The sequence below is a fragment of the Solenopsis invicta genome, chromosome 5 (genome assembly GCF_016802725.1).
Source record: "Solenopsis invicta isolate M01_SB chromosome 5, UNIL_Sinv_3.0, whole genome shotgun sequence".
Lineage (NCBI taxonomy): Eukaryota > Metazoa > Arthropoda > Insecta > Hymenoptera > Formicidae > Solenopsis > Solenopsis invicta.
Genome location: NC_052668.1, coordinates 4,265,811 through 4,281,077, shown reverse-complemented (window position 1 = coordinate 4,281,077; position 15,267 = coordinate 4,265,811). Strand labels below are relative to the sequence as shown.

The window sequence follows — 15,267 nt, the reverse complement described above, 5'->3', positions numbered from 1 at the left end:
TTAATCTCTTTTAACGAAAAGGATACAAGAAATATTTTTTTTGTAAACTAAACATTTGTTATGTTTACATTAATGTATTCTGTTTTAATAAATCTATCTGAATTTCGACCGTATTTTCGATGCAGAAATTTCGATTGATTTGGATTACTTTTGTTTTTTTAATTGGTTTTAATCGCACATTTTTGGCAGGATATTGTCACAAAAAATTATAAACATTAATTTATAATTTGAACTTTGCCTACACTGCAAATCTAAGTGTGTATTTTTGTATGTAAAATCATATAGTAATTTTTCATGCATTTATATGCGTGCTAATTTTTTTATTTTTTACAAGCTTAGAGTAATTTAATATATTAATATACATCTAAGCGTGTAAAAAGTATAAGAATTACACGTACTTGTATTAGGTGTTGGAATTAATTCGTAGCGTTTTACGAGAGATGGCGGGGATACTACAGTTTTCTGTTTTTACCGTCAGAAGCAAATTTATCTTAAATCAGTTGTTAGGTTAGGTGTTATTTTTACGACATCTTACTTTCACTTGTTAATCACATCAAGTTATAATTATTTAAATATGTCTAAATTTATACCAAATAAAGTGTTTTTGCGGGGAGTTTTATTACATTACTTTCATATGAATAAAACTGCTGCGGAAAGCCATAGGATTTTAGAAGAAGTTTACGGTGAGCAAGCTTTAGCTAAACAAACGTGTCGGAAGTGGTTTGCGCGATTTAAGAGCGGTGATTTCGACTTAGAAAACAAGGAACGACCTGGACAGCCAAAAAAGTTTGAAGACAAAGAATTGGAGACATTACTTGAGGAGAACTCAACTCAAACGCTCGAAGAGTTGTCCACATCGTTGGGGGTTGACTTTTCAACAGTGGGAAAACGACTTAAAGCGTTAAGGATGATCCAAAAGGAAGGACATTGGATCCCATACGAATTAAAGCCGAGGGACGTTGAAAGGCGTTTTTTGACTTGCGAGTTACTGCTTCAACTGTACAAAAGAAAAAGTTTTTTACATCGGATTGTTACGGGTGATGAAAAGTGGATATATTACGATAACCCCAAGCGCAAAAAATCATGGGTTAAGCCTGGACAACCATCATCATCAGTACCAAAACGTAATATTCATGGATCTAAGCTTCTTCTTTGCATTTGGTGGGATCAACGGGATGTGGTTTACTACGAACTGCTGAATCCGAATGAAACCATCACTGGGGATCGTTACCGACTGCAATTGATACGCTTGAGTCCGGCATTGAAGGAGAAACGGCCGGAATGGAGCGAAAGGCACGACAAAATTATTTTGCTGCACGACAATGCTAGACCGCACGTCGCAAAGCCAGTGCAAACGTACCTGCAAACACTGAAATGGGAAGTCCTAACCCACCCGCCGTATTCTCCAGATATTGCTCCTTCGGATTATCACTTGTTCCGGTCGATGGCCCATGGTTTGTCCGCGGAGAAATTTACTTCTTATGAAGAATGCAAAACTTGGATTGATTCATGGATCGCCTCTAAGGACGAAGCGTTTTTTCGACGGGGTATCCGTCTCTTACCAGAAAGATGGGAAAAAGTTGTGGCAAGCGATGGAAAATATTTTTAGTAATGTATTTTTATATTTAAACTTAGAATAAATCGTTGTTTCTCTCTGAAAAAACGCTACGAATTAATTCCAACACCTAATAATTTAATATTAATGTACATCTAAGCGTGTAAAAAGTATAAAAATTACACGTATAAAATTAATTTAATGCACAAAAAAATGTAAATGCGTAAAAGTGACTACACTTTTTATGTATTTGAATTTGTAGTGTAGCATAAATAGTACATTATTTTTATATTTGTATTGCGAATATGTAGGATCCCTCTCCCCCCCTCTCTTTCTATGGGAGGAAGAAACTCAAAAGTTATAACCCCCCTCCCCCCTTTTTTTTTAGTTGCGAAACGCCTTTATGGGTCTCCGGTCCTGTGGAGACAAGACGCGGGATATGTGAGACTCTCCGACCTAGAAGTGGCCGGCATACTCATTAAAACTCAACTTTTTCCGACGTCTGGGCTCGGGACGGATCACGGGATCGAACTAGCATGCATCGCGATCCGTCTTAGCCCAAACGGGTCCTCGCCCGAGAGCAGGGACCCCCTCTCCGGGGTTAGCGGCCGAGACTCGACTGAAGTCGAGTCCCAGCCGCCCGAACCGGGATGCCAGGAGCGCGACGGACCCCCATGGAAGAGGGCCCTAGGTTCGCACTCCCGCATCCCAAGCCCTAGAACGGGTCAGCCGAGCAACTACCCCGCCGCTGATTCCGCCCGAGGCGTACCTTTTCAACAGTGGAGAGGGTAGGGTCCTTGGTTCGATCTAGTGGCGCTGCGAGGGTCCCCCCTCCCCACTGTTCCTTCCCGGCTATCTCCCCTTCTCTCTTTCCTGAGGAAGGGGGGAGGAGGGAAATGCAGCCGCGCCAGTGGGTTGTTTATGGCGGCGGCAGATGCGACACCGGCGATAAAAGTTATAACCTAATCTAACCTAATCCAACCTAAATTTTTGTAGCGATTGATTACATTCCAGATAACAAAATGCGCGCATAGTGAGTTCACGGAGCGCGCATGCCGTGCGGATTATCCGCACGGTGTGAGCTCACGGTGTCCGACTGATGCGTTATCATATGAGCATCATATCGGTCGCACGCGTGCGGTATTCATGCGTGCGAGCGATATGAACCTCAAATGCATTCTCCAAATGAGACTCATATTGCTTGCATGCATGCATACGGCATTCAAAAATTTTGATCATTGCCCATTTTTTTCATGTCCTAATAAGCACACAATATTTAAAAAATGTTTTTAAAAACATTTTAAAAAGTTTTGCAATAAAAAGAATTTTTCAAAAACGTTAAAATTAATGGATTCATGCCCCTTTTTACATTAAACAAATTTCTTTTTAATATTGAGATTTTTTCTTAAGAATTTTTTTTCTGAAATTTCTACGCGGTCACCCATCCAAGTTGCGAGCCCGGTGAACGTTGCTTGATCTCTGTGTTCAATGCGAACTGATCCCTCGTGATGATCTGTAAACACTTTGTGCTATACATGTACATTACTGATAGATCAGGTCAATATATGTTATCGAAAAGACGAAATATATATAATTAAAGTATATTATTTATATAAATATATATAATTAAGTTAATTTTTTACTGATTTTCATACATGTTATTGAAACATTTTTTAATCGAATTTTAAAATCAATAATAATTAAAAAATAAATAGCTTAAATGTTAAATAAATAATAAATAAACATAATTTTATAAAGATGAAAAATAAATGAAATAATTAATATTAAATAAACATTAAATAAATATTAAATAAACATTAAATAAGTATTAAATAAACGTTTAAAAAATGCTTACTAAAATTATTTGTTCAATTAAATAATTCATAAAAAATAAATACTTGAACAATATTAAATAAACGTTTAAAAAACGTTTATTTAAAGAAAATAAATAAATATTAAATAAATATTAAATTAATATTCAATAAATACTAATATAATGTTTTTGAAATTGTTGTTTTAAATAAAAAATTAATGTAAAATAAATATTAAAATAATGTTAAATAAATGTTAAATTAATGTTTTTAAAAATATTTTTAAAAATGTTTTTTTAAATAAAAAATGAATGTGAAATAATTATTAAATTAAAGTTGAATAAATGTTAAATTAATGTTTTTAAAAAATCTTTTTTAAGTAAAAAATTAATGTGAAATAATTATTAAATAAACGTGAAATAAACGATAATAAATATTAAATAAATATTATCTTTAAATTATTATTTTAAATATTTAATCAATGTTAAATAAATATTTAATAAATGTACGATAAATATTTTTGTTATGATGAATTGTACAATGAAAAATTAATATTAAATATTAAAAGACATTAAAAAAATATTGTGTGCTGATTGGGGTACTTTTAATGCATTGTATTATATATCAATGTTGTTATTCTTTTTTTATGATTTATAATTAAAAATAAATAATATTATTATTTACAATATCTTTAGTAAATTAGCATTAAAAGTATTAAAAGCATAAAAAGTACTTGAAAAAAATGTCCAATGATTGGAAGTTCATATAGTATTTTGTAAATTTGTTAATTTAATATAATATACGGGCGGGTCTTGTTTAATCACGTTGTGATTGACCACAGCGTGCTTTCATCACATCGTAAGGGCAGCGTGATACGTTCTTGTGCGCACGGCGGGATTATCACGTTACCCTCACGCCGTGAAATGTTTCTATCACGCGTGATTGCACCATGCGACCTTTTACGTATACACGCGTGCGTCCATCACATTGTGAGGGCACTGTGATGCACTTTTGCACGCACAGCATGATTATCACATCGTGAGAATAACGTGAACTCACGAATTGTTATCTGAGATCGATTGACTTTATTCCCAATTCAAAATGGCAACTTGGTCAATTGCGACAAAAATTCGGGTTGTGTTAGAGAATTTATATTACAAAATTGATAACATTAATGCCAACGTTCGGCGGCACAGTGGGTGCTTAGGATTTTTGTGACCGCAGGGATTAGCGCGCATTCTGTGGTTGACTCTGGGCATAAATTATATCTAATGTATTACACATGAAAAAAACTACATATAATACGTCGTAGGTTTCAGCCACGTATAATACATTAAGTGTCGCCATTAGGTTTATTCACGTTGCTTGAAATTTCCAAGAATTTTTGCCTTTGAACCGAGATAAATATATGTATACTTGAGCAAATAGGAGAAAGAAACAACGAAGATACTGAGTGCAAAAATTACAAGCAACGCGAATGGACTTTATTTCACCTTGTTCCTCCAATAAAGAAGGAAAGGAAGTAACGCTCGCCAGTATTGAAAGTATCGTATATTACGCAAAAGCACAAAACCAATTGTATTTATTGAATATCATGCGATGGATTTTGTCGTGCATAATCCATTTTATCCGTTTCATACATGTTTTATACGTATATTATATATTTTCTACGTAGGAAATGTAAAAAACCACTCAAAATGCTAAATTTCTTAACCTTGATTTACTTTCTGCCCTTGTTATAATTTGACTAAAGCAGCATATTAACTTTTGATGTGTGAAATCGTTCTTGGACCCATAACAGCCCCGTCAGCTAAACGTGAACAGATTATTCGAAGAGTCTGTTACTAATTTCTGCTGCTAGAAAGATAACAAATTTCACACAGATTCTGCAATATCTGCAGTATCAGCAAACTGCTGTCAGAAATAGGATAGAAACTGTTGGCATTTAATTCCAACAGAAATTGAGCAAATATTGTTGACGGGACTGTTGTCAGATTGGCGGCAGAAATCAAGCATAACCTGCACAACATAATCTGATGGCAGACTTGCAGCAGAAATAAAGCACCGCGTACTGACAAAACTTGACGCCAGATTTGTGGCAAAAAACGAGCAGAATCTACGCAACAATCTGACAGCAGACTAACAGCACCACGTGCTGTCAGCACCTAATGTCAGATGGGCGACAGAATTAGAGCAAGACCTGTACAACATAATTTGACGGCAGATTGTTAACACAAATCGAGTACCCCGTGTTAACAAAATCTGACGTCAGACTGATAGCAGAAATCAAGCAAACTGTGCTGTTTTGCATATTTTTAAATTGTGACGTTATTCTTCATGAATTTATTAAGGGCCTATTCAGACAAACTTGCATAATTGCATGCATAAATAACATATGCATAAAAAAAGTGATTGATCCATTTTCTTATGCATTTGCTTAATTATTGGATTAATCAATTTCTTTATGTATATGTTTATACGATTATGCAAGGTTGTCTGGATAGGCCCTTAATTGTCAAAAATGCGGTTGTAGCACATACAATGTGCTAGTGACAACTGACTTATGGCCCACATTGTATTTATTTTAGGGAAATAACTTTTATTTTTAATAACATTTAACTTAATATTTAAATACAAAAATAAACGTTTACACATAAAAATATATATTATACAAAAAATGAAATAAACATAACATTAATAAATTTAAATCTCACAAGAGAAACAAAAGGTAATATCTCTTGGTAAAGTAAAATCACCTATTATAGTGTTGTAACATCCAGCTTTAAGGAAAGGAAGGCAAGGAAGAATGCAACAAAAACTCTTTTATTCTCGTGTCCACACTAGAGGCATGTGCGGCACAAGCCAAACGCACTTCGATGATTTCGAAATTATGGGTCAGCGTGTAATAACACGCTTTAACGCCTTTTCAGAATTGTGCGATCGTTGGTCCTAATTAGAGTCAGAGAATTCAATCTCTTTAACTCGGGATTGGGCCGAGTGTAATCTTCTTTTTCGGAGGAAGGGTGACTAGATGGGTTAACTAAATAAATTATTTACATTAAAGTCTCTTTTAAAACTAAAATTAACATATATTTTGATATTCGAAGTTTGGATATATTATTGTTATATAAGGTTATTCGAAAGAATTAGCATAAAGTACATAATTGTTTATTGTTATATAAATAAAAAAAACAAAGTAATTAGATAATCATTATTAATTAGAAAAACTAAAACTAGAATACATAATTAGTTAATTTTATTAAGAATATAAAGCAATTAGGTAATGATTTACAAAATTAAAATTAAAGTACATTATTTAATATTGGTAAGAAATACTAAGTTAATTAAGAAAAATTAAATTATAAACATTATTATATTCGAGATTGTTTGGAAAAACACTAAGAAACAGAGTAATACATGATTAGTTATGATTATTAAGAATACGAAGCAATTAATTAATGATTATTCGAAAAATTAAAATTAGTGTACATTATTTATTATTAGAGGAGAAGAGCATAATATAGCTAAAATTTATAAATTGTAGTATTTTTCTGTAATATTACCTTTGACAGTTACTATTACAGAAAAGTATGGCTAACAAAAATAGTCAAAAAAATTGGAATTGGAAATAGGACCAAAGCACAAAAAAACATTATTAATGTGAAAAGAACTTTTCAAAGCTCAATTTTGCAATTAATTGGTATAATCAAATAATTAAAAATTTACTCTAAAAGAAAACAGATTGCGCCAATCAATTCTATGGGAAAAATTACTAAAGAAACGTTGCAAAAATTAATTTTGCAACTAATTTGTTTATAACAATTAGAAAAACGTTATATATTAGGGTCAGTCAAATGAAAACGAGACAAATTGTATAACGAGCCTGGCGCGGACATACTGTCTACAGTATGTCACGTGCGCGTGTGTTTACGTGGAATAAACGATTTTCTCGAATTCGTTTATTCCACGCAAACACACGCGCACGTGATATACTGTGTTCGCTATACACAGCAGACATTTGGGCTTGAATTGAACTTCCTGACACCCTTTTTGCAGTCAAAAACCACATTTTGCTGTTCTTCTTTCTCGGCCTCCATAGTGATGTCGGACGAACACACAACATGCTGACCTCACTTCGAGTACGTCTAACAAACAAATGACACAGCGGTGAACATTTGCGTCGTTCTCCTCTAATTCCCAATAGAAGTCATGACACAGAAAAGAGTTACCAACGTTTGCATGCTCGTTATACAGTCTGTTTCATTTTCATTTAACTGACCCTAATATATTTCTTAAGTCATTTTTTCCGATTGAATGGAGTAATCAGTTTTCTTCTACAGTCAATTTTTAGTAATTTATTTATAACAATTAGTTGCAAAATTGATTTTTGCAATCGTCCTTTTTACATCAATAATGTTTTTTTATGCTTCGGTACTATTTTCAATTGTTTTTTGACTATATTAGTTTGCATGGGCAGGAAGAGGTTTTAATTATTTATATAATTTATATAGTTTATTTAAAAAATATTTAAGGCTAAATAATCAAAGGGCTAGTGAGAATGTTCACTCAACACGTAAGTTTCTTCCTGTTTAAATCAGCTTTACTTCAAATATAACTTTTTATTAACAATATTACAAGTGTACGATTAACTCAGTGTTAGCGTATTAAGTTATTGTCCCGAAATCTTAGGTTCGAATCCCGCCAGCGCCAATGCGTTTTCAAAAATTGTAAAATAATGTGTAATTGTAATTAGTAAAATAAAATATATGCGAATTAGATTAACCTATAATAAAATTAAGAATAAAATTTTTCAAGAAAACTGAAAAAAAATTTTTTTATAATAAAATAATTTTTTGGGGAACGCATTTACAGATAAAAACGGATAGAATTTGCAGTTGTCTATCTGTTTTTACAGACAGAAGCTGATAGATTGCAAAACACATTCTGTCATTTTCTGTAATTACGGATTAAGAAACGCATAGTAAAGCAGACAGATACGGATAGAATACGTTGTTTGTCCGTTTCTATCTGTAATTTTTATTGGGGGAATGACGTCACAATTTAAAAATACGCAAAACAGCACGGTTTGTTTGATTACTGCTGCCAGCGTGACGTCAGATCTTGTCAGCACGGAGTGCTCGATTTATGATGTTAGTTTGTCGTCAGATTATGTTACGTAGATTATGCTCGAATTGTGCCGCTAATCTGACGTCACGTCTTCTCAGCACGGGGTGCTCGATTTGTGCTAGCAGTGTGCCGTCAGATTGTGTTGCGCATGTCATGTTAGAATTCTGCCGCCTACCTGGCGTCATGTGCTGGCAGCACAGCGTGCTCGCCTGGTGCTGTCATTTTACTGACATAGAATATCAACAGGTTCTGTCAACAGAACATAAGTAGAATTTGAGATCAGTTGAGTTCAGTCTGCCAACACGTCTTGATCAAATCTGCCACCAGCTTGCCGACACAGTACTAACATTTTGTTGAGAGGTTGGATTAGGTTATACCTTATGGGCAGGGATAGGAGTAACGAGTTACAGTAAGTAATGCCGTTACTTATTACCTTTTTATAATACTTTTTTATAATTTGGTAATAATGTTACAATTTTCCATAATAGTAATAGTAGGACCAGGATTAGAAGAATCTTTTTTAACAATTAACTCGTTATTATTATGCATTACTTATTGAAAAATACTAACTTGTAACTTTTTAGTCGTTACGTAACGACTCAACTAACGAGTTACTTTTTTCAATGAATATTGCATAATGACCACAAGTGGTTTGTTAAAAGTGATTGTTGTTCAACTCTAGCATTATTATTACCATAATGAACTTTCTACAATAAGCTATTAGTCGGTGGCATTAGTTGTAAGCCATAAGAATTGACCAATCACAGTCGAATGTGAAGAGAATATTAGACTGCGATTGATCAATTCTTATGGCTTACGACTTATGACACTGTTTAATAGCTTATTGTAGGAAGCTCATAATAAAAAATTCTAACGTCATTATTAAATTGTTATTATAAAGAAACAAAAGTAACGACCCCATCAGCAAAACGTGAACAAACAGATTATTCGGAGAGTCTGCTATCAATTTTTGTTGCTAGAAAGGCAACAGATTTCATACAGACTCTGCAATATCTGCGGTGTCAGCAAACTGTTGTCAAAAATAAGACAGAAACTGTTGGCATTTAATTTTAACAGAAATCGAGCAAATAGTTTTGACAAGACTGTTGTCAGATTGGCAAAAATCAAGCATTGCGCAATACAATCTGACGTCAGACTGGCAGAAGAAATCGAGCACCGCGTGCTGACAAGACCTAACGTCAGACTGGCAGCAAAAAACGAGCAGATCTACGCGACAATCTAAGAGCAGACTGGTAGCACCATGCGAACACGCCGTGCTGTCAGCATCTGATGTCAGATAGGCGACAGAATTAGAGCAAGACTTGTACAACACAATCTGACGGCAGATTGTTAACACAAATCAAGCACCACATACTAACAAGATCTGACGTCACGCTGGTAGCAGAAATCAAGCACTTTTATTCGAAAATTTTAAAATTGTTCTCACCGAGATGTAACATCCCATCTCAAGGCTGTGACACGAGTTTTGGTACTTAGAGCAACCAATCGATGTTGTTTCACAAAACTCTTGTCTCGGCACACGCTCTGTGAGGCTGTTCACAATATCATTATGCTAAGACGCTATAATAAGATGTAATCTCTATCTTTTTGACTTGTATTATCACTGAAGAAGACCGTTATTAAAGGTCGAAACGTTTGCCTGCTTGACATTGAAGTCTTTCGTTATTTATTTGCACCCTGCGTGGCTCTTGAGCTCACTATTCTTTATTTTATTAAAATTTTTTGTTATAAAAAAATTTTGTTCTCAGTTTTCTTGCAGATTTTATTTTTACTTTTATTATATAGTAGGTTAATCTAATTCGTATATATTCTATTTTACTAATTACGATTACGCATTATTTTACAATTTTTGAAAACGCATTGGCGCCGGCGGAATTCAAACCTAAGATTTCAGGACAATAACCTAATATGCTAACACTGAGTTAATCATACACTTGTAATATTAAATCTTGTCAGCACGGGGTTCTTGATTTGTGCTAGCAGTCTGCCGTCAGATTGTCTTGCGTATTCATGTTCGAATTCTGGCGCCTATCTGGCGTCATGTGCTGGCAGTAAAACGTGCTTGCCTGATGCTGTTATTTCACTGACATAGGATATCAACAGGTTCTGTCAACAGAACATAAGCAGAATTTGAGATGAGTTGAATTTAGTCTGTCAACACGTCTTGATCGAATCTGCCGCCAGCCTGTCGACACAATGCTAACATTTTGTTGACTGGGGATAAAGTAACAAAAAAGTAACGACTTGCCATCCTTGCTTATGGGTTTTACTCTCCTTACGAAAGAGCGGAACCCTTTCAGGTGGACTTTACTTTGCTAAGAAATTCAAACACAAAATTGTTAACTTTATTAATAACTGTTTATCGAATAACGAGCAACAGCTAAAACTTCTTTGAGGTCACTCACAATTATGATCTTGTCAACATGTCAAGGTCCAGGTCATCGAAACGAAGTCTCCTATTTGGTACTCGATTAATTCATATTGTACCAATTTTTTCATTATAATAAAAAAATAGCAAAAGTCGCCAGGGACTTTTATACCCGATCTAATATTTTTATATTATTACAGAAATTAGGAAAAATTGACAAATTTTGAAATTGCCATGCTATCTTCCCTTTTTCTTTATTTTTTGTATACTTCAGTTTGGAAAATTTTTCCAAAAAAATGATAGAGAAAACCTGGAATAATCAAGAATTTTTTCTGTTTATTAATAATCCTGAATCAATTTTCATTATTTTATCTTCAGAAGAAAAGAAAATATTTCCAATTAGATGATAAAAATGATAGTAAGATATTGTGTATAATTTACAACTTTGTTAACATAATTTGTCATGGGGTAATATTTTTCTTGTTGCTCTGTGATAGGAAGCGGAATGTGAAAAATCGGCGATGGACATAAAATATAATACCGACACGAAGATAGAGGACAACGCGAGACTATACCAATTGCAGAAGGCTAATTTTGATCAAGAAGTAAATACAGCGGTAAGTCAACTCTTGGCGAAATACGAAATAAGCACCTGATAAAAATTTTTCTCAGATTTTTTTTTTTAATTTGTGTATAAACTTTATATTTTTTAAAAAAGTTTATCAGATTTTTTGAACGAATTAGAATATTTTTTAGAAACAACTTGAAAATATTTGAATATTGTTCAGGTTTACGAGATTTGTTCGATAAGTCCGTACAAAAATAAAGAAGACACAGTTACTGAAAAAAATATTAGGAAACAAATAATAATCCGAAGATATTAAATCTGTAAATAGAAGAAATATGGAAGGATTTTGTATCGCAATACAAATAATTTTATGCAAAAAAAGCACGTTTTTTGCGACATTCCGGGACAGTTGGTAACATGGCCGTAAATGGGCAATCTTTGGAGTGGGGGATATTGCCGTCCGTGGACGGCAAAATCGATTCTTGTAAAGTGTGCATGCGCATTTTTGTTAAGAAACTGTGAACGTTTTGTGTTTTGTGGCGCATGCACTGAGCATAGAGTCGAAATGCATAAGCGAAGGTAGTACACTGATCTCTTATAACCTATAACCGGGACAGGCAGTGACATGAAAACGCCACGCGATGTTTTGCCTGGAATACCGCGAAAAACGTATTTTCTTTGCATAAAATGCAAGCTCTCTAAATTTTTTGCAATTGTGGCAGCAATAGTACTTTATGCAACTTCGGACGCTGTTTTCAGTCGAGAACGGCAAAGCTCGGCTTCATGTTGCATAATGTACTATTGCTGTTACAATTGCAAAAGATCTAGTGAGCTGTTGCATTATCTTTGGTAAAAAAGAATCTTCTTTTTTTTGTCAAATGTAATTGTTTTTTTAAATTTCTCATAATTGAGCAAAGATGCATAATATTTCTTAATTATCATTTTACCCATCTCTAAAAAGTCAATAAAGATGATGTCTTCTAGGTGCTCATGGTATGATCAGGACCTAAATTCTAATTAAGGTTTATGTAATTTTAAATATAATGTAAACTTACGGTAATGTAACGCAAGCAATATAATTGATGAGACTTTATGGTTTAATGAGATGATCGGATTATGCTTTAACAAATGATTGTATGGCCGTCCATGTTTCAGTAGTATATTTCAGTGCTTGCACCCTACTTTTGACACACATGATAAGAAACCGATTTCTTTTGCCTTTTGTGGTTGCTGCACAAAAGGCAATATACATTTTTCCTGTTTGTACTAAGCATTTTTATCACCAATTGATATTTCAATACTTTGCTGTCTTCATATAGCGCAATTCGAACGTTGAAGTATAGAAAATGTCGAAACTGTAGTGTAAGTAATGATATCAATGCGCAGAGAGGACAAATATTGTTTCCTTTCTCGCACAGAACTTACAAGGGAAGTCCGTAACAAGTATATTACCGATTTTAATAAAATTTTATGGGTGTGTAGAATTTACTTGCACTTTTACTGTAGTAAAGTCGTTTGTTGCACAAATTAAGTATTCTCGAGAAAATGATGATTAAATATTTCCAGCAACTATAGTACCGCTACAAAAAAAAGTCGAATTAGCGATATAGCATCTGGCGTTAAAACGTCGACTAGGTGTGAGGTCCCAGGTTTGACCCTGTGGATGAGATTTTTTTTTTTTATTTAAATCTGATGTTTTTTAATTGTTATATAGAATTTTTAATTAGTTTCTAATTATTTAATATAAAATTATTTTTAAAAAATTAAGAAATTTAAAAAGGCTCTTTTATTATTAAATAAATTAAAATTTTTTATGAACACAAAAAGTATAAAACACGAGAATAAAAGGCCTAAAAAGTAAAAATAAAACTATATACAGGGTATTTGATAATGATTGTCCTCGCGTTTTACCATAGGAGCACGCATTTGTAATTTCTAATATAATAATATATTAGAAATATATGTATATCCGTCAGTAAATCATGCTCCTATGATAAAACGTGGGGACAACCATTATCGAACACACTGTATAAGGTGTTGTTCAGATTTGATATTACGTTATTTATTAACCATCCAGATCGTGTATTATATTTTGTACGTTGTATTAAATCTGAGCATTCTTGCGCCTTGTTTGACCCTCGAATTTGGCCGCGTGATCAGTGTCTGACTATCACGCTTTTAAAATCAGAAGGATTGTTTGCGCTGTTTGGGCGCGAGTAACTTTCTTCTCGTCTCCGCTTCCTCGAGAGTGTATATGCGCGAGAGGATCGCATCCAAAGATAACTTGAAGATAACGAGAGCACCGCTCGATCAGTTGCTAGACAATACTGGATTGCTCGATTCGCTCATTTTTCAATAAACTAAATCGCGCTTCCATGTAATCCATGCCAGCAAGTGAATTAAATTAGAAAAATATAAACGAACACGAAATTTATTCTCCTCAGAGTTATCCCTCCCCGAATTGTGCACAATTTCTTTGACCGGCAACAAAAAAAAAAAAAATTAAATAAGATTTCTTGCGTATCGAAGGTGCGAGCGCGATCAGGTGTACAAAAGTCCCAAATTCCTTGATTATCTTAAACCAAGTATTTTTGAAAGAAATGTTTCAGATAAAAGTTGTAAGGCACAAAATGGCCTATTTATTAATGATACCAGTTTGACAATGATCTTGAGGGATGTTGCCAAGGTCAGGTCAATAGATTTTCTTAAATGGAATAACTTATTTTTTTACAGGTCTTTTTTTACTCAATATGATGTGTATTATCTCCCATATAAATGCTGAATAGTTTTTTTTAACACTTTGTATATACATGAATTCTGCTACATTCTAAGAATATTTTATTTTATAATTTTTGAAGAAAATCATAAAAAATCATATAAAATCTAAAAAATATGAAAAAAGTTATATATAAAAGTCGTGTTCTTTCCTAGAAATCTTTGTGTAAGTAAAGTCTGATATATTCTAAAAATTTCTCATTTTTCAATTTTTGAAGAAAAATTTAAAAATCCAGAAAAAATTTCAAGTAATTTTTCCACAATTTTTATAAATTAAAAATTCGAAAAATTATAAAAAATTCTGAAAAAAAATTTTATCAGAAGTAAGAAATCAATATTTCTAGTAAAAGCAATTGTACTTATTTATATATCTACTTTATTGCTGATTGTCTTTAGAAAGCTGAGGCCCAATTAGCATACGAACTTCAAGCAGCAAAAATAAAGCAGCGAATACGAAATGAAGAGATACAAATAGAAGTTGTAGAGAGGCGCAAACAAATCGAAGTTGAGGAACAGGAAGTCCGTCGAAAGGAACATGAGCTCCAGAGTACAGTACGATTACCAGCTGAAGCTGAATTCTATAAAATGGGAAGAATTGCCGAGGGAAAAAGGTAGAATATTTACTTTTATTATTTCTCATGGAATGTAAATTGTCTTTACTTTTCACACAACATAATATTGCATCCATTTACAGAACTCAAACTGTAAGCGCAGCGAAAGCCGAAGCTGAAAAAATTCGATTGATTGGAGAGGCTGAGGCTCATGCGTTGGAAGCTATTGGTGTATCAGAGGCTGAACGTATGCGAATGAAAGCGGCAGTTTACAAGAAGTACGGCGAAGCAGCAATACTCAACATCACTCTGAATGCCTTACCAAAGGTGAGCAATATGTTCTACACTGCCCAGCAAAAAAAGCGGTACACCAAAAATTTAGGAAAAATTTACCAAACTTCAAACCCTTGTAAAACCGGAAATATTTATGATACAGGGATGATTTAAAAACAAAAGTATAGCTTGAAGCCTGTATTTTCAGAAACTTTTAA

General features: G+C 33.6%; 1 protein-coding gene across 1 annotated transcript in view; it reads left to right on the top strand.

Annotated features, from left to right (window-relative positions):
• The window catches only part of LOC105194942 (flotillin-2), a 272,683-nt gene that overhangs the window by 199,056 nt on the left and 58,360 nt on the right, over window positions 1-15,267 (top strand). The window contains exons 4-6 of the mRNA XM_039449365.1: window positions 11,380-11,499; window positions 14,622-14,836; window positions 14,920-15,103. Of these exons, the coding sequence (XP_039305299.1) occupies window positions 11,380-11,499; window positions 14,622-14,836; window positions 14,920-15,103 (519 nt within the window). The remainder of the gene's footprint in view (window positions 1-11,379; window positions 11,500-14,621; window positions 14,837-14,919; window positions 15,104-15,267) is intronic.